This window comes from Myxocyprinus asiaticus, chromosome 10 (genome assembly GCF_019703515.2).
Source record: "Myxocyprinus asiaticus isolate MX2 ecotype Aquarium Trade chromosome 10, UBuf_Myxa_2, whole genome shotgun sequence".
NCBI classification, from domain to species: domain Eukaryota; kingdom Metazoa; phylum Chordata; class Actinopteri; order Cypriniformes; family Catostomidae; genus Myxocyprinus; species Myxocyprinus asiaticus.
This window is the reverse complement of record NC_059353.1, coordinates 48473911-48497686: the sequence shown is the minus strand read 5'-3', so window position 1 is coordinate 48497686 and position 23776 is coordinate 48473911. Positions and strand designations below refer to the sequence as shown.

The window sequence follows — 23776 nt, the reverse complement described above, 5'->3', positions numbered from 1 at the left end:
CGAGATCATTTAAATGAAGATTGTGATTAATCAAAAAAGTTTTCCCAGCCCAAATAATGACATAACATATCTTAAAGGTGCTGTAAGTGATTTTAGCAGTTTTACTTCCATGAGACTGAGCCGTTGAATTAGCCACGCCCCATCTTTCCAAAACTCCGAACTCCAAAGATACCAAATGAGCTTTATTGAGGCGACATCGTGCAGAAACGGATGTTAAAAACAACAGCAGCAAAATAGCGCCCTCAATTGACAACTGTTATGAACAACATGACATAAAAATGGCAGTAAGCCTCAATAATTCGCTGAAACTACAATACGAGAACAGTGTCAGAGACCACGGTCCACGGACATACCGTTCATAATTGTTTTTGCATACCATTCCATAAAGCGATTTTTTTTTCATGGAAATGTATGCAAAAAATGTTCCTACCCCCTGAAAGATATTCATGAAATAAGTGTCCTGAGATATCTCACCAGTCTCTGTGACAGCTCTAGACTTTGTAACTCTGACGCTTTCTGCCTGTCAATCTTTTTGCGTGTTCTCATAGTATTGTAGTTGCAGTGAATTATTGAGGCTTAATGCCATTTTTATGCCCTGTTGCTCATAACAGTTGTCAGTAGAGGGTGCTATTTTACTGCTGTTGTTTTTGACAACCGCTCCTGCTCGATATCGGCTTCTATAAAGCTCATATGGTATCTTTTGAGTGCGGGTTTTGGGAAGAGGGGCCATGGCTAATCAAACGGTTAGTTTGTGGAAATTCTAGAATGGCTAAAATCGCTTATCTGCTACTCTCCCATCAGTGATTTGGACTGAAATCAAATTATGTGGGTTTTAACTGATATTCATATGAAATCAGTGACGTCCAATTCAGAAAGAGTAGTTTCAAGGATCTAGCTTTGAATGACAGTATCTGCTGAATTTACATCTGCTAGGCAACTTCCTTTTGTCATGCATTTTAATTGTTTAACAAGCAGATGCCTAAAGCCTAAAATCTTCACTTTCACCACATAAAATGATACATGATGTAGGCTATTACTTACAATATGCAAAAATGTCTTTAAGAAGAAACAACATCCAGATGTTGAAATTCATCAGACAGAAATAATTATTTTCTTCAGTTGGATATATGAAATATAAAACATTGAGTTAAAAGACAACGTATTCAAATCTAGAATGTTTCAGTTGATCTGTGTTTTCAAGTCACACAACTATATAAAACACTGTGGATTCCACAATCTGTAAATGAAAACATTACAAAAAAGGGCAAAATTTTAGACATAAACTACATTCATACCAGGTCACATTCATAGTATAATCATCACAGCAATTTGATAATAATAATAATACAAAAACAGCTAGTACAAAGTTCACATATTAAGAAAAATTAAGAAAATCAAAACCAATCTTAAGTGTCAATGTAATTGACTAAGATAAGTTACTTATTTCTATGTTTTATACACAGACTAACATGGAAATCATCTGTCATTAACAGTCTTGTGTGTCATTTTAAGAGGGACATTTTTGCCTCCATAACACATCAATATGTCAATTTATTTCTTCTCAGTAAAGCACTTCTGCAGAAAGTGGTTCAGGTGTGTGTAGAGATGGTATCGGGCTTTACCAGACAAGCTGTGATCCTTATCAGTGTACCACTGAAAAATACATCACACATTTACATATGAGTACAGTAAGATTAGACATTATTAGAGAAAAAAGGGTTAAATCAGAGCTTTAGTAAAATGGGTGAATATCACAAAAACATGTCCAGGTCACATTTCACCCCAAAATCAAAAGAAAAAATATTATTGCTAAAAGAAAATACGATCTACGTTAGGACCATTAAAAATTTTTCTTTTGTGACATTATATTATTAATATAAAATTATATATATATATATCTGCATACCCTGGCAGAAATTTTGAAATTTTGGCATTGATTTTGAAAATCTTTTATTTAAGGATAGTGATCATATGAAGCCATTTATCATCACATAGTTGTTTGGCCCCTTTTTAAATCATAATGATAACAGAAATCACCCAAATGGCCCTGATCAAAAGTTTACATACCCTTGAATGTTTGGCCTTGTTACAGACACACAAGGTGACACACACAGGTTTAAATGGCAATTAAAGGTTAATTTCCCACACCTGTGGCTTTTTAAATTGCAATTAGTGTCTGTGTATAAATAGTCAATGAGTTTGTTAGCTCTCACGTGGATGCACTGAGCAGGCTAGATATTGAGCCATGGGGAGCAGAAAAGAACTGTCAAAAGACCTGCGTAACAAGGTAATGGAACTTTATAAAGACGGAAAAGGATATAAAGAGATATCCAAAGCCTTGAAAATGCCAGTCAGTACTGTTCAATCACTTATTAAGAAGTGGAAAATTCAGGGATCTCTTGATACCAAGCCAAGGTCAGGTAGACCAAGAAAGATTTCAGCCACAACTCCAGAAGAATTGTTCAGGATACAAAGAAAACCCACAGGTAACCTCAGGAGAAATACAGGCTGCTCTGGAAAAAGACGGTGTGGTTGTTTCAAGGAGCACAATACGACGATACTTGAACAAAAATGAGCTGCATGGTCGAGTTGCCAGAAAGAAGCCTTTACTGCGCCAGTGCCACAAAAAAGCCTGGTTACAATATGCCCGACAACACCTTGACACGCCTCACAACTTCTGGCACACTGTAATTTGGAGCAACGAGATCAAAATACAGCTTTATGGTCACAACCATAAGCACTATGTTTGGAGAGGGGTCAACAAGGCCTATAGTGAAAAGAATACCATCCCCACTGTGGAGCATGGTGGTGGCTCACTGATGTTTTGGGGGTGTGTGAGCTCTAAAGGCACGGGGAATCTTGTGAAAATTGATGGCAAGATGAATGCAGCATGTTATCAGAAAATACTGGCAGACAATTTGCATTCTTCTGCACGAAAGCTGCGCATGGGACGCTCTTGGACTTTCCAGCACGACAATGACCCTAAGCACAAGGCCAAGTTAACCCTCCAGTGGTTACAGCAGAAAAAGGTGAAGGTTCTGGAGTGGTCATCACAGTCTCCTGACCTTAATATCATCGAGCCACTCTGGGGAGATCTCAAACGTGCGGTTCATGCAAGACGACCAAAGACTTTGCATGACCTGGAGGCATTTTGCCAAGATGAATGGGCAGCTATACCACCTGCAAGAATTTGGGGCCTCATAGACAACTATTACAAAAGACTGCACGCTGTCATTGATGCTAAACGGGGCAATACACAGTATTAAGAACTAAGGGTATACAGACTTTTGAACAGGGGTCATTTCAGTTTTTTCTTTGTTCCCATGTTTTGTTTTATGATTGTGCCATTCTGTTATAACCTACAGTTGAATATGAATCCCATAAGAAATAAAAGAAATGTGTTTTGCCTGCTCACTCATGTTTTCTTTAAAAATGGTACATATATTACCAATTCTCCAAGGGTATGCAAACTTTTGAGCACAACTGTATATATATGTGTGTGTGTGTGTGTGTGTGTGTGTATTATTTTCAACATTACAGTAAAGATATTTTTCCCCCATTAAGATAATGAAAATTGCAGGGAAAATTTTAATTATCATGAAAATAATGTCACAATACAAAATAAATAAATAAATTTGACTAGTCCTAAAAAATAGGTTTAATTTGCATTTATGTCTTAAGATTTTGGTGTGGAATATGTTCCAGACATGTTCTTCTCAGGTTTTGTGAGATTCACCCAATTATGTTTAATTACCTATCAATACTCACCATTGCTTCAAAGTCGACTTGATTTTCCACCAAGGCTTTGGAAATCTGGGCAGCCTGCTGGAAGTGGACATTGTCTGAAGCGGTAAAATAAAAACAGCAGTAACAGTTAAAGACGTGAACAAACAAAAAAAAAGAAATAGTTTTATCAGTACTTTGCAAATGACAGTTTGATGTTTCTGTTCTAAAATCTAATGATCTGCCTTGCTGTCTGTAACCTACATAGGCAGCTGTTCTATTTGTTGTGCTAATGCCTAAAAAGGCTCCCTATGTAGGCAGCTCACTACGTTTTGGAACAGAGCTAATATATCAGATTAAAAATACGATCTATAAACATCACACTGAATTCATGTCCTAACTACTTTTAAGTTAAGATGAAAATAAGTTTACCATCTGCAGTTCCATGTACCAGCATATATTGCACGGATTTAAAATGTTTTGCCCTGCCAGTCACTGTGGAATTCTGCAAACAAGCAAAGCAACAACATATATGAAAAACTGTATCTTTGACTGCTCCTAACAAAAATGTTTATTTCTTTACAGGAGGACTGTTTTTTTTTTTTTTCATAAGTTACTTTATAGCTTTCAGAGTTTTCTTCAGGACGATGCATGTATCTCTCTGTATATACCGCATCTGTAAAGCAAAAATAAATAAATAAATAAAAAAATAATATATATATACATATATAAGTAAACCTTTCAAAATTCAAAATAAAATAAAATAAAACATTATTAAAATTTTTTTTTTTAAATCCTGCACATTACCGTAGCTTGCACAGACAATCAATATTTATTTTAACAATTAAAATTGGTCGGCATTGCATTGCGTTTCGAAAGTTGTGTGACCGAAACATTTTGCAAGCTATGGAAGTGTGCAGGATTTAAAAAAAAAAAAAAAAAATGTATAATACATTTTTTATTTTATTTTGAATAATACTGACATCTGTTATTAAATTCATACACTGAAAAAAAAAATGACTAGTAAGATTTACTTAATTTTATTTAGCAAGTTTTTGCACAGTTTTTCTAAGTAAATCTTAATGGTATAAAAATTCAGTTAAATCTGCTTAACTTAATTACATAATATTAATTTAAATGAGCGAGTACATTTTATTTAAACATTTCAGTAAATACAGTAACCTTTACTTACAATCTGATGTATACGGTACTTAAATGAACTTAGTAACATTTAAATAAACAGTGTATTAACATTTCACATTTTGAACTTTCCTTATAAAGACTTGTTTAATCATCTCCTCAGGAAAGCTTAATGCACGTGGTGATAAAAACAATGAAGGTAACAATCAACAGATACTTTTTTTGATCATGAACTGGTAATGTTGAGTACACAATGAACTTCAGACTTCACAAAACAAGAAGAAAATAAATCAATAAAAATGGTGTGAATAAACTTGCAAACAGCGAAACCATGCATACTCATTAATTATTCAAGCATAGTGCATGCTGGGAACACCAGCTTTGAAAAGTTAAGTAAAATTTCCATGTCATATTTGTTTGCTAATTTGAGTAAATTTCACGGGTAAATAAAATAAGGTTTTCTACTTTAGGATTGATACATGATGATGCATTGTAGAGATAAACAATCATAAATAATATTTACCTATAAGCTAGAGCATTTATTTGTACATGCTTGAATTAAGATTAATTACTTAATCACAAAATCATTTTTTTCAGTGTACAGTCAGTCAGTAATTATTTGATAAGTCCGGTCAGTAATAAACAATCCACTCTAAAAATTCACTAAGTTAAATTTGCTAAATTGTTTGGGGGTTATCTACATTTAAAACCCGAAAATCTTAAAGTTGCATTCCATACCATAATACTCCCACTTAGCAACAGGAGCAACAGCTATTCCACATTTGAACAGTCCACTTCCTGATCCCAGAACCATAGAGGTCACATAGCCACCATATGACTGTGAGCAAGACAGATGTTCCAGAAATTAGTATGACGGGTTTTAAGTTCATCAAGTATAGATGAGTGGTATTATTTTAAACAAGAAAAAGACAAACTTTGAATGCTGGCATGATAAAACTTTGTCTGAAAGTTTATAACAACTTTAAAGTCCCATTTTACATCTGTTTGTTTTATTGGAGCTATATGCATCAATCAGTTGTGCATAATAAGACCAGAAATGTGCATTAAGAAAGTAAATAGGGTCAGTGTTAATTTCATATTCACTTTAAAAAGACTTGAGATTTGAAGGTTATTTAAAAGATTGAAGTTTGAATGTTACATATTCCTTGTGTACTTTCATTACAATGAGGTTGCAAAGGTGTTTTGAGTTGTTGCTAGAGTGTTCTGGGTGGTTGTTAGGAGGTTGCTACACTCTTAGAAAAAAAAGGTTATTTGGGGTTCTATTTTTTTTTCTCCCCAATTTGGAATGCCCAATTCCCGATGCGCTCTAAGTCCTCGTGGTGGCGTAGTGAGTCATCACAATCCGGGTGGCGGGGGACGAATCTCAGTTGCCTCCACGTCTGAGACCGTCAATCTGCGCATCTTATCACGTGGCTTGTTGAGCACTTTACCGTGGAGACATAGCGCGTGTGGAGGCTCACACTATTCTCCGTGGCATCCACGCACAACTCACCATGCGCCCCACTGAGAGCGAGAACCACATTATAGCGACCACGAGGAGGCTACCCCATGTGACTCTACCCTCCCTAGCAACCGGGCCAATTTGGTTGCTTAGGAGATCTGGCTGGAGTCACTCAGCACGCCCTGGATTTGAACTTGCGACTCCAGGGGTGATAGTCAGTGTCAATACTCGCTGAGCTACCCAGGCCCCTATTTGGTGTTCTTTATAGAACCCTAGGGTTCTTTACTCAGCTTCTTTACTAATGCAAAAAAGGTTCTATTTACAAAGATGTACAAAAAAATAACCCTTTTTGCATATTAACTTTTTAATTTACATATCTATTAAACATTATTCTGGTAATAAAACTAAAACTAAATTTAACCAAAATGTTACAATTCCATGTTGGGAACTCCTAAAAGGTTCTATATAGAACCTTTTCACTTGGTTCAAAGAACCCTTCAGGGTTCATTTGATGGAAAACTTAAAAAGGGTTCTATTTAGAACCATTTAGGGGTTCCAAATATGAAGTGAGTGATAGAAACCTTTTGGGTTCTATATAGAACCTTTTCTTCTAAGAGTGTAGAGTGTTCTGAGTTGTTTTCGGTGGTTCAAGCTCTAGGAAGAGTTACAGTTTAATATTTTGGTCTCTTGTTTGAGAGGTCTCATGTAAGGAACCTCTTACTCAAGTTTGTTCAATAACTGTATGTTGACAGTATGTTGGCTTTGCCAAACCAACATAATAAAACTTATTGTTAGGATTTACAGACACGTTTGCACTTTTTTATTAAGGTGTCAGGTGAGACATTCGACTTACCCAACCCCACATTGCAATCCTCTTTTTGTCAATGAAACCCATTTCAATGAATTTTCTGAAATTAAACACAGAATGAAAAATTGTGATGATATTCCAAAACAAAATCTTAGTAGGTGATAGTTATTTTTAAATGTCTACAATGGGATTCTGTTGATCAAAATATGGTCCAAACTGTAGTTTAATGTCTTCTACAGTAATGCAAACCATTATAGTACAGTGGAAGTTGCTTTTAGTCATTATGCCCCCAAAATCTGGAACGTGTTACTAATTAAAATTAGACCGATTTCAGGAATTCACATTTTGAAAACAAGCTTCTGAATGTTAGCTATTTATTAGCTTTGGATAAATATATATTTAAGTCACTGTAGCCATTGCATTACTTTTTTCTTTATTTCCTCACAATTACCTTTAATTGTGCACCTTTATTGCCACTGTTTGTATTTGTTACTTTCTTCTTTTCATTTTATGTAATAAAGGTGCTATACAAATACTATTATTAAAAAGTATTTTTTAAATAATAATAATTATTAAAAACTACATATGACCACTTTGCTATTAGTCAGCTTGACCTTAATCAACCTGTTTTTGACACAAGCTCCGTAACAAGCTCGTTCAGCCATCAGATTTGAGTCACGTCCACCTCATATCGCTCGTATGTCTGTGAGTGTTACATCACGCTAAATTATTCCTCGTTAGCAACTAGCGTGTGCACATCGTGGTCTTCACCTCACCTCACTGCTGAGATCTGATCTTCCACCTCATATGTTCCCAGTCGCTCGTAGATTGCGTGCATTATCTCATCACCCTGGTAACCACTTCCCCTGCCATCAAAGCTGGCGATGATCACCTTCTCTGTGCTGCACAGGTACGTCGCCCATTCCAGGCGAAAGACATAGTCCGTGTTCTGGCTTGATGGACCTCCGTACCTTTATCATGAACATGAAAAACACAACTATTACAAAGAAATGTCTGAACAAGCTATTATGTGAGAATGTAATAATGTCATTAAATCTATCTAAATATAAATATATCTACAACTATTCTAAACATCAATTTGCTAATTTGTTTATAAATATTATGGTAGTACTTTATAATAAGGTTACATTTGCTAACATTAGTGTAATGAACTAACAATGAACAATATATTTTTTACAGTAATTATTAATCAATGTTCATTTTTTTAAATATAATTGTTCATTGTTAGTTTATGTTATTTCATAATGCATTATCTAATGTTAACATATAACTTATAATTTAAAAAAAAGTATTAGAATATGTTGCAAATAACATTAACCAAGATTAATAATTGGTGTAATATTATTGTTCATTTTTAGTTCATTTTAATTAATGCCGTTAACTAATTCGCTTCATGCAAAAATGCATGCTTTTCACAACAAATAATTCATTTTCCTAATCAGTGTTTATGTCTTGTGTTCCATTAAAAATATCTATAAAAAAATAACACAAAAGGCAGAATGTTAGTGGAAGTCACCATTTACCATTTACCATTCACATTCATTGCATCTTTTTGCATACAATGAAGGTGAATGGTGACTGAAAAAAATAAAATATATAAAAAGTGAAACATTTGGCTTTTGTGTTCCACAGAATAAAATAAATCATACAGGTTTGACTGAATTTTCATTTGGGGTTATGTATTGTATCAATTTAAAACAAGATATATTTACTAAAAAATTAAAACTGTTTAAGATAATAAGACATCTTTTAAGAGATCTTTTTTCTCCCCTTTTCTCCCCAATTTGGAATGCCCAATTCCCGATGCGCTCTAAGTCCTCGTGGTGGCGTAGTGACTCGCCTCAATCCGGGTGGCGGAGGACGAATCTCACTTGCCTCCATGTCTGAGACCGTCAATCCGCGCATCTTATCACGTGGCTTGTTGAGCGCGTTACCATGGAGACATAGCGCGTGTGGAGGCTTCACACTATTCTCCGCGGCATCCACGCACAACTCACCACGCGCCCCACTGAGAGCGAGAACCACATTATAGCGACCACGTGGAGGTTACCCCATGTGACTCTACCCTCCCTAGCAACCGGGCCAATTTGGTTGCTTAGGAGATCTGGCTGGAGTCACTCAGCATGCCCTGGATTTGAACTTGCGACTCCAGGTGTGGTAGTCAGCGTCTTTACTCGCTGAGCTACCCAGGCCCCACTTAAGAGAATAGATCTTGAATTTTTCTTACCCAGCTTTTGAAGAAAAGCTATTTTTGCTAGATATAGGTTTAAAACAAGAAAAATAAAAACAATGTGGCAATGGGGCAAGAAATATAAACTTACAATATTTTCTCTAAAAACAAGTCTTCATATTGTACCTTCTCAAGTAAATTGATCTTGTTTTAAGGGTGTTTAGACATTTGTTTTTTTACTAGAAATGAAAACAAAAATACTGATACAAAAACTGTTTTTACCTAATATTAATTAAGAGATTACGTGGAATATTTGTATAGAAAAACAAATTGTATTTATAGATGTAATATATAGTATTTATAGGTAATGTATATATCTGTATTTTTACTAAAAGTAAGGCACATAATTCTTATAATACATAGATTTGGAAACTCACACTTGAATTAAAAGAGGGTACTTTTTGGAGGAATCAAAGTTTGGTGGGAACATCATTTGATACCAGAGGGCTGTGGAAAGATAATCAAACTATATAAAACTGCAAATCTGATTCTCAAATCCTACTTTATGTGCTTAGAATAAAGTATGACACATACTAAATCCTGCAATCTTTAATGTGGAGCGTTTGATGGTTGGTATTAGAAGTTCAGCAGTCAGAATCTTTTCCAGTTTCTTATTATCCTCAAGCACCTGAATCTCTAAAACAAGACAGAAATGCACATTAACTTAAAAATAATAATAATAATAAAAAATCTGTCATTATTTACTCATCCTCATGCTGTTATTATGTCTGTGGAACACAAAAGGAGAATTTTTGAAGAGTCTTCATCCATACCACATCTGTCAAGCTCCAAAAAAAGGACAAAAACACCATAAAAGCACAATAAAAGTCCATTGTATGGTTTGAGAAGACTTGAAACATATCAACTACTGTTATGGTGCTTTTATGGTGTTTTTTGTTTAGTCCTTTTTAGAGCTGTAGTTATTTGGTGAGATCTGTGCAACAATACTTTTGTGTTCCACTGAAAAGTCACAGCATACAGGTTTGGAACGACATAAGGGTGAGTAAATAATGGCAGAATTGTATTTTCTAGACTCATTTCATAAAGTGAAATGTTTTAAACATATAGATATATAATGCAAACCTTTAGCAGCGGCTCTGTTCTCCATTAGTGTAAAGAGCGGAAGCCCAGGACCTGTAAAATCAGGTTTTATTAGATTCAGTACACAGTTACCAATCACCTCAGATAATCCAAGTTATCTTGCCTGTGAGCAGGTGTGAAGCGTGTTCACTCACCGTAGCAGTCCATGCGGAAGTATGAGGCATTAATGCTGAAATAAGCAGAGTTATACTGACACCTGTCCTGATACAGTGAACAGGTGAGGCACTCAGCCGCAGAATGACCGTTCTTAGTGAAAGAAATCCTTCGGAAAAAGAAAAGTGTATGTTTTTATGAAACATTATATAGTGGCAATCCCAATTAAAGCCATACCATTGTTAAAGCACTGTAAACTGGTTAAGAAAAGATACAAAAAAATATATATTTTGTATGTATGGAATATTCACAATATTTGTGATGATTTTGCTGGTTATATAAAAGTGACAGCTTTTTATTTGGCCATTAGATTTCCTAAAGTCTGTCAATAGACTTGTTTTATGATTCAGTAACACTTTACATTAAGGTTCTATTTGTTAACATTAGTAAATACATTCGGCATTATGAACTAACAATGCACAAAATGTAGTTCATGTTGTAGTTACTAACAATAACGAATACAAATGGCATTATAGTTGGTACATTCGATTCGTTTTGCCTCATTCCCCAGAAATGTTCACTGAAGTCCCCGGATGGCATTTTTCATTTGTGTAAATGTTTTAGTAAAAATATATGTAGGTAAATATTGTGTTTATTATAATGGTTTGTTATATTGTTGTCGCATATAAATGAGTATGTTTAAATATCACTCTTCCTCGTGTTCATTTAGTGTAAAACAGTGTGGAAAATATGCTTTGATTATTTTTAACTAGATTTTACCATTTAAGTTCATATATTAAACATTTTGAATCTACTTGGCTACAACGGCTGTTGGGTCGAAACTGTTGTCCATGTTACTGAAGAAAAAAACAACAACTTTTTAAACCATTTCAGAGAAAAAAACATTAATATCAAAATATATATTTAACATTGCTAAAAGGCTGAAATGTGTTAAGATATACCTTTTTTAGATATATCACCCAGACTGATAATCAAGTCCTGGTTAGTTTGTTGTTTAATACTCTGTTGCATTTTTGGGCTGCTGCCCGCAATTTTTCACACTCAAATTTATAAGCTCTCCATTCACACATACTGTGGACTAACTGCAAAAAATTGGTCTCATTTTTCAGAGAATCCCCCAAATAAAATAAAAAAGACTCCAATTATTCATAAATAATAGTGTACGTGTTTATAATCTTATAATAAACAGAAAGTTTTTTGAAAAACACCCAAAAAAAACAAACAAAACGTTTTTGTTGTCCTAACTTTGTAAGCATGTAATTCTGGTTCTGTTCAGTCTACTCACTTTCAAAAGTCTTATTTCATTCCACTAGATGGCAACAAGCACTAGAAAAAAGATTTTCTTCTCTATCACATTCCATCTTAATATACAGATCTGAAATGTAGGTGGCACTATAACGCATTTTAGCCCTCGCAGATGTGCTCGTCCATAGACATTCAGTCTAATTTTCAGTTCATGCACCACCCTCGTTGTTTCATTGAATATCTCGGCCTCTGAGTGGACTACAAGCTCAATCCAAGTGTCATTAGAAAGCTGAGATCCTCCCCTTTGTGATGATATAAAAATTTTTTCATTTTATCACCACTAGTTGAAAACATATATTTCTGATTATTTGTTTTACATGCTTTTCCTTCTGGATGGCATAATTTGTTCTGGACATCTAAGAAATAACATTGGATTATTCAGCCAAGCAAGCTCACAGACAAGTAAGAAATTGCTCATTTGTTAGAAGGTAAAAGCAGATAGCTTGTTTGTAGCTATTTGGGGCTTGCAGCATTTGATTTGTATTTGATTACTTACAGAAATCATATTTCACTTTGTGATTCTTTTGAAAATCTTTCGATTATTAGGGCAACAAAAATTCCTGTGAATGAGAGCTTTCATGTGATATATGACTTGTCTATTTAGGTGCTATGTGAAGGACTTTTATTTTCATATAAATATTTCTACCTCATTACCTCTAGGGGGCACTCATTTTCAACGTGAATGTTTTGAGGCCTTATTTTTTTAAGTAACACAAATGCAGAAGTGATCTATGAAAAGTTCTGATTCTAAGCTTTCAAATGATACCTAATATGTCTGACTTATGTATACGGAAACATTAACGTTTTAAGCTCAAACTTTTTTCGTGATATAGCACCGTCCTTCGGACCCGCCGATGGGTCCATAGAGATTAAGTTTAACCAGATGTAGCATGATAAAGCGACAAGTGACAAGATATCTCTTCCTTGTTAATCAGAGTTTTTGTACTAACCGTGACAGGATATTTTGACGTTTTCTATATCTAAATTTGGATTTGTACAGCAGAAGTCGTAAGAGGTGAGATTCAGAATTTAGCCTATTTCTGTGGTTGCCCACTACGAACTCATTTGTCAATAATCCTGCTCCTTAACTGTACATTAAACATGAAATGTGTTCTGATTGGCTGTGGTTGTGCTGTGTCACGCATCAGTTTCGTGTTCAGTGCGGACAGACAAATTGCTCGTCGCTGGTATTGCAACGCATCTGGTTATGACGCGGTCTAAAGTTATCTTAGTATCTTTTTTTAAACTTCAACAGCATGTTTACTTGTAAAGGTTCCTCTGGCCAGGTCTTCCCATGTGCTCATTACTCACATAGTATCTGTGGAAAGAGCAGATTTTCACAAAGTTTGAGCGACAAGAAACATGAGAAAACGGTTTTGTATTTTTTGGTCGCTTATATTTCATACTCACATAGCATCTTTGGTTACTTTTGAGATATATATTACTTCCCATTTGCCTGAGGTAATGGGTGTTGCTTTTCCCTACAAAGACAACAACAGAGTTTTTTGACAACAACTGGCTAAGCTAATACCACAGTGTTTTGTGTAATATAATATTTGTAACTGTTATCTGCCAAAGCATGTAGCACATAACAAGTCTGTGAAAAATAGCAAATTTACTTACACCGTTCACATAGTGAAGATGCTTATAGCCATTGTCATTACTCATAACTTTGTAAAAGCTCATGTTATCTGCAGCAAAGTAAGGAGGTGAAGGGAAGTACTGTGAGGGAAAAACAGAAAATTATGTTTCGCAAGGTTTCACATTAGCAACTGAAAATCTGTATAACTAATTTTTCTGCGATTGTTGTATGTACTCACCCGTCCGACCCATCCAGTTTTGCTCTTTTGCTCAAATTTCTGTAAAAATAAATAAATAAATAAACATGAAAATTATGGAATCTAATTTAAACCCATAACTCAAAGTGCTTAACCTTCCCATACTGTTTGGTCATTTTTGACCGAAATCTTTTTTCTGATGTAATAAAAATGGTTTACTTTATCTGAGCGGTACAAGACTTGGTGACTTTTGCTTCACTTGCCATCTGAACAAAAAAATAAATAAAATTTTTTTTTTTTTAAATTGGATTTGATTCGATAAATCTAAGTGGTTGTAAAAATAAAAATAAAAAAGCAACCCAATAGTTTGATCATGTCTAAATATACAGTATATCCAAATGCATAACTTGTGATAAAATTTAGAATGACTATACAGTAGGTGGCTGCATAAAACACTGCCGCCACCTACTGGCTATTATTGCCATAACATGATTTTCAAGTCATGTTTTTTTTTTTCTTTTCTTTTTTCACAGGATGGCAGCAATCTGACTCCAATACATGACACATTCTCATATTTTCTTTGTTTCAATTAGGTTTTTTACTGTAGTGAAATTACATAAATGTGCTTATTTTCATTTGCAAATCAATGGTGAAATCGAGACATTTATATGTAAATAAGATACATAAAATCATAAAAACATAAAATCACAAACGTGGTGGATTATTTTATTGTTTTTACTTTAGGGAAGAAGAAATGTTATAATTTCTTTAAAAAACAAACTATAGTCACACCTGTACTGTTTCCGGTCAAAAATGACCACGAACAGTAAAGCAAGCGGTCCTTCTTGATCAGAACAGGAGGGTTAAACAATGTTTACACCTGCAATTAATATTGGTCTCAGGTGAGATGGTTGGCCTCTTGAGGACACCTTAGGGAATTGTAATGTAGACTCTTACCGAGTTCCCTTTCCAGTTAGTGCCGTCATAGTCATAAATCTGCAGAAGAACTCGATCCTGTCTGCGCGGCATCCACTGAACGGCCAGTCGCTCATCTGTTACCCACGTGACTGAGCTCAGGTAGTGATCACTGGGAGAAACAGCACAATAAATACAGTATACTAAATGACATTTGGCTATCTAGTAGGTTGAATGCTGTTTAAGCTTATGTTTCAGACAGGAAGCATTATGAAAGTGTAAACATTGAAACATTAGGAGGACACACCCAGCGCCAATGGATTTCGGTACCGCCACCTCGGAGTGTTTGGATGGATTTTCAACATCAATCACAAACAGCTTCGCTCTGGGAATAATGGAGCCTGCCTTTGTAAGGATAAATGACACCAAAGACTAATGATAAAACAAGTCAAATCATTTTTTTTAATGAAATTTTAGTACATGGACAGCAGAGGTCAACACAATACATTTAATCATGCCTTCTGTGAAGCATGCCATAATTGTCTTGTATAGTTATACTACATACAATAGAAGCACTGGCAAATGGGCCAATATAGAGCCATCTTTAAATATTTCTGCACCTCTGTTATATCTGCACTATATAAAACTCCTCCCCTCTGCCATTGGTCTTAAAACGGATCTTACTACAATGCAAAAGGGCTATAAACTATAGAAGAGTGGGCTAGATTGACCAAAATAACACTATTTTACCACTATTTAAAGATGAAGTGCATCACTGGCGTCACCAAACAGAACTGCAAAAATAAACATTGTTTTCACACAGCTTTTTCTAGCACTCCCTGCCTGTCGTTGACAAACAAACATAGTCCCGCCCTAAATTCACGCCATTGGTTGAGTCAATGTTGCTGTGTCAATCTGGGCGGGCCTCTCAAAACAAACAGAGCAATTTTTATTACTATTTACTATTACTATTACTAATGTTCCACGGTTGATGCTATGGGATGTTAAACCCACAATGAAGCCGTAATTCTGAATCAGTGTCAAATATGTGGCTGCAACTGAACTAGAGTCAGTTTAGTAGTAACTTGGGTTAATAAAATCTGACTGATTCAATCAAGATTTGCTGATTTGAATTCAGCCTTATGAAATTCCCCGTCGTTCACCTAGAGTTCCCACAGAAACATACAATCACAAAAATGTAAATGTTGTGTTTATGAGGAAGAGTTAATTGAGAGAGACAGATATTTTGTGATATTCAAAGAGATTTGGTCTACAGAAAGTGAATCTGGAACTTGGAGCAAACAATCGTCGATATTAATACCTACGCACTCATTATATAAACATGATTTCGCACTGAATGAAACTCTCTGTAGCGTAGCTGTCAATGTATTGGATATGTAACATAAAGATGCCATACATAAGTTCGAGTGCTGTGTTGACTGTTTGTAAATAATCTGATTTCATGCAAACATTCATGTATGATGTCAATGCTCATGGGTGGTGGGAGTCCTCACAGATATGCAATATGCCACTGCATGCAAGGCATGCTATTGTTTTTTTCATCTGATTTAAGATAGAGTAAAATCTCATCATGGTTCGCCACTAAGTGCATTCACACGCACACTAATACGCTGATAACTACCAAAAATCTGCCTTTTCAAAAAATCAGACTACACAAGAAAAACGCATTTACATGACATTTGAAATAATTGTGTTATTCTCTGCTTTTGACGTCAACACGTAAACAAGCATGCGACACAACACTTGCGCACATTGGGTAAGCTCGTAAAAACGGTGGTTAAGGTGTTTACATGCAACGCGAAATCGTGGTAACGGGCAAAAATTTACATGTGTCGATCAAAATGCTTAAAAACCGTTTATGACCTTACGCTAATAAAGGGAACGGCATTAAATGTGTTTACATGACCACAAACGTTTTTGGATTATCAAGTTTATTATTGTGCATGTAAACGCACTCAATGATTGTAAATCAAACAATATCTATGTATTTACCTTTGGATAGGGGATAAATATCGTGGTGGGGTACTGGTCATTTCCATATTGCGAGTACTCAATGTTGTGAACTCCAGAGTCGTTAATTTGTAAATAAGCCAGATATTTCGACTGCGGAGACCACCAAATGGCTTCATTGGAGGCAAAGACTTCCTCTGTTGAGCAAAAACAATGAGAAGTAGCTGGATTAACTGATGCAAAACATATAATGACTTCAATTTGATATTTTGAATGCATGATTTACCTTCATAAACCCAGTCTGGTATTCCATTTAGAATCTCGTTCACTTTTCCATTATGTGTGACTTGTATGGCCTCAGCAGTGGCCTTCATCTTGAGGTAAATATTATAATTCCATACATAAGCCTGTGGAAGATGCATGACAATTACCACAAGACATAAAGGCTCAATAGCAAAAAAAAATTACATTTCCCAACAATAGTTTTTAGAAGATAAAGAGCGCAACAGTAGGGTTCCGGCAGTAAAAATACCATTCATTTTTCCATAAACTAATTTGTAAAATAACGTATGAACCATTTGGTTATTCGGAATTGTGCACTTCAAAATCTCGTCGGATGGAGCAGGTCATCCGGGTATATCTCGCTTATTGTTTTATAAATACTGAGGATACAGACACCCTTATCCATTGACGTACTGTACTGCTATTGGCACACTATACAGTAGGGAAGTATGCATATTTGGAAAAAGTCTTGTTTCTTTTTCGATTTTCAAATATTGTACTTATATATTTCTTATTAATTTTATCCCCTTTTCTCCCAATTCGGAATGCCCAATTCCCACTACTTAGTAGGTCCTCATGGTGGCGCGGTTACTCACCTCAATCCGTGTGGTGGAGGACAAGTCTCAGTGAATGAGTCAATCCGCACATCTTATCACGTGGCTTGTTGTGCATGACACCGCAGAGACTCACAGCATGGGAGGCTCATGCTACTCTCCGCGATCCACGCACAACTTACCACGCGCCCCACTGAGAGCGAGAACTCCTAATCGTGACCACGAGGAGGTTACCCCAAGTGACTCTACCCTCCCTAGCAACTGGGCCAATTTGGTTGCTTAGAAGACCTGGCTGGAGTCACTCAGCACGCCCTGGATTCGAACTTGCGACTCCAGGGGTGGTAGTCAGCGTCAACATTCACTGAGCTACCCAGGCCCCCAATATTGTACTTTTTTGATTCAAATTAAAGTCTTCAATACTGTTACTCATCCCAGTTTGGTAGATGGCTTAGAACTCTATATCGAGGAATTTTTTAAAATGCCTATTGGCAAAATACTTCCGGAACCAAGGCCACTGAAAACATGAGTGCTCACTTTTGCGCTCTGTTTGTAATATCTTGTGACGGTCAATTGCCTGGATGAATTGCCTTGTAAAATACCTCAGGCTTCTTTCCGTTTGGGATGCTCTCAGCTGAATGATGTTGTGAGGAAACTGGACCTGTTCAGTAAAGTAATAAGTGGAGGATGATGTGTTATGTTCTCAGAGATTTACTCACCAGTTTATTTCCTGTCGGTGACCAAACTATGAGTTGTGTAACAGGCGGAATCGAAACCTTAGAGATGAATTCCCTGAATCCAACAGAAAACAAGACACATGCTATTGTGGAGTTGTAAGAGGAATTTTACATCTTGTATATGACTGATACTTATAACCACAGAGTTCCCACACCTTCTGAACAATGAATTTCTAATAATTTTCTGGCTGCTTATGGTAACCAGATAAGGATTTTTACCAATCATTTATAGAGATTGCTGGGGCAGAGCTCCATTTTTATTTTAGTTACCAAACATTGGAATATACAGTATATAGTATATATACCGATCAACCACAACATTAAAAACCACCTGCCTAATATTGTGTAGGTCCCCCTCGTGCCGCCAAAACAGCGCCAACCTGCATCTCAGAATAGCATTCTGAGATGATATTCTTCTCAGCACAATTGTACAGAGCCGTTATCTGAGTTACCGTAGACTTTGTCAGTTCAAACCAGTCTGGCCATTCTCTGTTGACCTCTCTCATCAACAAGGCGTTTCCGTCCACAGAACTGCCACTCACTGGATGTTTTTTGTTTTGACACCATTCGGAGTAAATTCTAGAGACTGTTATGCATGAAAATCCCAGGAGATCAGCAGTTACAGAAATACTCAAACCAGCCCGTCTGGCACCAACAATCATCCATGCGATTATCTAATCAGCCAATCATGTGGCAGCAGTGCAGTGCATAAAATCATGCAAATACGGGTCAGGAGCTCCAGTGAATGTTCACATAAACCATCAGAATGGAGAAAAATGTGATCTCAGTGATTTGGACAATGGCATGATTGTTGGTGCCAACAACGATTGTTGGTTCGAACTGACAAAGTCTACGGTAACTCAGATAACCTCTCTGTACAATTGTGGTGAGAAGAATATCATCTCAGAATGCTATTCTGAGATGCGGGTTGGCGCTGTTTTGGCGGCACGAGGGGGACCTACACAATATTAGACGTGGTTTTAATGTTGTGGCTGATCAGTGTATATATATATATATATATATATATATATATATATATATAAGTTAGTAATTATTACCTACTGTATAGAACATATACTGTACTATATTAAATATAGTAATTTTCATGACATTTCTAGGCCTGGAAACTCTGACATTTCTAGTTTTTCCATGACTGTGGGAACTCTGTTGCCAGAATTTCACTTCCAGTAGCATTATGCTGAATAAGTCACACAACTACATCAAATAATCTGTACTTACTGAGACCCCATGTCGTAAATATGGTAGGAGGCAGTGAAGGAATGCCGCCATTGCTATTGAACCATTTCAAGAATGTGTTAGAGATACCAGCAACAATCTATGATTTGCATTATTTACCTAACATTTTGTTTATGATGTGGCTCTTGTTTACAACAGATGTTACCTTTGTGTAATTGCTCTCAAAGATGACAAATTTTCTATCTGCTGACACTATGTAATCTGTGGCATCCACTTGGGTCTGTGAAATAAATGAGTGGAATTTAATTGCAAGTTAAACAGAAGAGCTAAACATGGACTGGAAAGAATGAAGAGGTTCTCTACAGCATATGACAATATCAGAGGTTCTTGAAATCTAATGTGATGAGTCATTCAAGCATTAAGAAGACCAAAATATGTGGCGTCTTACAAATGTCGTGTTGCTCAGGTATATTGAGCTCGACATAGTTTCAGCATTGTGCAGGTAAACATGACCTTCACTGGTTTTGTGGAGGTATTCATTGTCTGTGGGGAAAAAGAGACAGAGCATTGAGTGTGTGTGTGTCAGGGTGATTCAGAGGTCATTAAAAAAAAACTGGATCCATATGAGTGTTGTACCTGATATCCAGCGGAGATTGTATGTTTTATACCTGATGGTATCATTGTAAAAATCATCAAAAGAATACGTTCTCTTTGATCCAGAATCAATCCCTAAAACCACAGTGAGGGAAGAATTTAAGGTTTTGTCTTTAAAGGGATAGTTCACCCAAAAATTTTAATTCTCTCATCATTTACTCACCCTCGTGCCATTCCAGATGTGTATGACTTTCTTTCTTTCTGAACACAAACGAAGATTTGTAGGAGAATATTTCAGCTCTGTAGGTCTATACAATGCAAGTGAATGGTGAACAGAACTATGAAGCTCCAAAAAGCATATAAAGGCAGCTTAAAAGTAATCCATATGACTCCAGTGGTTTAATCCATGTCTTCAGAAGATATGATAAATGTGGGTGAGAAGCGGACCAATATTTGAGTGCTTTTTTACTATAAATTCTCCTTCCTGCCCAGTAAGTGGTGATATGCGTGAAGGCGGCGAATTGCCAAAAACAAAAGAAGAAGAATGTGAAAGTGGACATTTTTAGTAAAAAAAGGACTTCAGTATTGATCTGTTTCTGACCCACACCTATCATATCGCTTCTGAAGGCATGGATTAAACCACTGGAGTCATATGGATTACTTTTTTCTGCCTTTATGTGCTTTTTGGAGCTTCAAAGTTCTGGCCACAATTCTCTTGTATTGTATGGACCTACAGAGCTGAGATATTTTTCTAAAAATCTTTGTCTGTGTTCTGCAGAATAAAGAAAGTCATACACATCTGGGATGGCATGAGGGTGAGTAAATGATGAGAGAATGTTAATTTTTGGGTGAACTATCCCTTTAATAATTTGCACAAACTAAATTGCAAATAAGTGTAGTGTAGATCGATCTATCATTATAATAATAATAATAATAAGTTTGGTAAATAAGTGAAAATGAAAAAACAATCAAATGTTCAGAATTATATTACATGCCACAATATGACAGTCTCATATTATTAATTTCTTTAGTGGTCACCTGGGGGCGCTACTGGGAAAAGTCACATGAGATTGTTTTTAGATTATTTATAGGTACAGGCAGGGCCATAGCTAATAGGGTAAAACAAATAAAATAAATACAACTAATTGTATACTGTATTTTTTGTTATATGAAAGTGGCCCACAGCAATATACAATATTCAGGGGAACACAAATTCCTTGTTACAGTCCTAGGTAGAGGAGTGGAGTTATTACTAATAAATCACAAGAGTTTTTTATTAGTAATCTCATCTGTATATAGTAATGCTAGTGGTTACTAATCAATCCAAGGTAAGCTCCAACAGGAAATGCATGGGAACTAAGTAAGGTGCTGTACAACCTATATACTCTTTCTCTCTTCTCTATAAAAAGTAGTACTGGTAATAAACAGTTTTAATTCACATAAGTCCCCCTCAATAATCAGATATGTCCAAACTGTCATTAAGTTGTTGTTGCAGGAATAACATAATGGTCAAAAAAAGTGTCATTTTATCATGCTCAGTAGTCTAACACCGCTCGTCAATGTCATATGAAACACCCAATCAAATCGATGAAGGATGAAATCACTCCGAGGCACGTTTAGTGGTTTTTGTTGGACGTGGTTCTCTGATTGGTTGGTATTTCTCTGCTGTACCATGGGTAATGTAATTGTTTACCATGAATTCTGCTATCAAACATGATTTCTAAACAATGTAGTTGAAATAAAGCGGACGGATGGCTTCAACGAAAGCATATACCATTGATTAACAACCTTGTAGCTCACGATAGGTCTGTCTTTAAAGGTTTGTAAGTTATAGTTGAAAATCAGTTCATTTATGGGATAAATGAATGGGATTTTTACTTCCGGAACCAGACTGTTGCGCTCTATTGTCGCATTTTAAAAGAAGACGAGAGAGAGTCACCTGATTGGCTGCTGCAAAAGCCGTACGAATTTGTACGAGCAAACTCACCAACGATTTCATACCATTAAAGGGGTAGTCACACTACACTTCGCCATCCATTCACTCCCATTCAAACGCATCTGAACAGGGTAGACTGGAAACACAAGCTCATGCGAAGAAATTTCGATGATCTGGGGGTGTTTCAGCAAGGCTGGAATCAGGTAGATTCATCTTTGTGAAGGACACATGAATCAAGCCATGTACAAGGTTATCCTGGAAGAAAACTGGCTTCCTTCTGCTCTGACAATGTTCCCCAACTCTGAGGATTGGTTTTTACCAGCAGGACAATGCTCCATGCCACACAGACAGGTCAGTCAAGGTGTGGATGGAGGCCAGCCCAATCTCCAGACCTGAACCCCATTGAAAACCTCTGGAATGTGATCAAGAGGAAGATTGATGGTCACAAGCCATCAAACAAAGCCGAGCTGCTTGAATTTTTGCGCCAGGAGTGGCATAAAGTCACCCAACAGCAATGTGAAAGACTGGCAGAGAGCATGCCAAGACGCATGAAATCTGTGATTGAAAATCAGGGATATTCCACCAAATACTGATTTCTGAACTCTTCCTAAGTTAAAACATTAGTATTGTGTTGTTTAAAAATGAATATGAACTTGTTTTCTTTGCATTAGTCGAGGTCTGAAAACGGCATCTTTTATGTTATTTTGACCAGTTGTCATTTTCTGCAAATAAATGCTCTAAATGACAATATTTTTATTTGGAATTTGGAAGAAATATTGTCAGTATTTAATAGAATAAAACAAAAATGTTCATTTTACTCAAACACATCATACAAATAGTAAATCCAGAGAAACTGATCATTTTGCAGTGGTCTCTTAATTTTTTCCAGAGCTGTATATATATATATATATATATATATATATATATATATATATATATATATATATATATATATAGTAGTTGTAATCTCTTCCTCATTAACTAATTAACAAATAGTAGGCTAATAACCCCCCAAAAATGCTATCTAGGTAGGCTGCTCTGTTAAAGTTTTTATATGATATATTATTATTATTATAAGTAATTAAAATTTTCAGAAGAGATGAAGAAGACTGAGGAAAGTTCACTCACTGTTGACGTAAACTGCCGTGGCAATAATGATGAGCGTGATGACGACAACCGCCCCGACCGACGCCACGCACACCTTGTTCCAGCCCTACAGGTGAGGCGAGAACACTTTACAAATCACCACAGAACAAGTCATTGTGTCAAAACAAGGATCTACTTGCTGAATGTATCAGAGTAACTGCGTTGAAACTATCATACTCAACTTTTCTATTCCATGCAGCGTAACGTTTTAACCTTTTTATCCCACACTTTGAGCACAAAATACACGTCATGCCTGAGGGGGGGAAAAATCCAGTACTGACCATAATTGCGCAGGAAGTTTAAAAACGCGCATCCAATCTTCGGCAATCTCGATCGCTGAGGGTTAGGTCGACTATTTCTCACCTTCTGCGCATTCAGACGTCCCAAAAACACTTTTGAACTATTTATGTCCGCTGAAGTGCGAGAGTTGGACAGACGACTGCGTTTTATTCCGTCCGCTTGTAATTTTCCAAGTTAAAAATGTACTTCCTCCGATGCATCATTGAGTCTGGAGTAAAGGAATGGTTGGGAGAATTCCTCAGACTCAGCATTCCGCATAACTTTCCATCGGAGTGGCTTTAGGATGTGCTCCTTCTCTCCGTGTGCGCCTATAACTCGCTGTCTGAGAGCTGTATTGACTTCTGCGGTCTGCATTCACTGTGACACATGTGAAAAGAGCGTCGGTTTTGTGTTCATATAAGTGTCACTTAACAGGGGCCAAAAGTATGGGATCACTAGTGAAAATGCTACTATTTTGATTTCTTT

General features: G+C 36.2%; 1 protein-coding gene across 2 annotated transcripts; it reads right to left on the bottom strand.

Moving 5' to 3' along the window:
- Positions 1–942: 942 nt before the first annotated feature.
- On the bottom strand, positions 943–23651 carry LOC127447639 (dipeptidyl peptidase 4-like). 2 transcript variants are annotated; one of them, XM_051709591.1, is made up of 26 exons: positions 23194–23651; positions 22994–23078; positions 19972–20064; positions 19784–19878; positions 19541–19615; positions 19378–19430; positions 18121–18193; positions 16855–16975; positions 16611–16765; positions 14905–15002; positions 14640–14769; positions 13725–13763; positions 13528–13626; positions 13315–13385; positions 13169–13222; positions 10620–10747; positions 10468–10518; positions 9919–10020; positions 9762–9831; positions 7910–8104; positions 7179–7233; positions 5602–5701; positions 4341–4399; positions 4156–4228; positions 3769–3842; positions 943–1653 (listed from the first exon to the last, which is right to left on the bottom strand). In XM_051709591.1, exons 1-26 carry the CDS (start codon positions 23293–23295, stop codon positions 1552–1554), a joined length of 2352 nt encoding a protein of 783 aa, XP_051565551.1. In that variant the 5' UTR covers positions 23296–23651; the 3' UTR covers positions 943–1551. The 2 variants fall into 2 exon arrangements, with proteins under 2 accessions (XP_051565551.1, XP_051565552.1); XM_051709592.1 differs by having other exon boundaries at positions 23293–23651.
- Between the last annotated feature and the right edge of the window lie 125 nt (positions 23652–23776).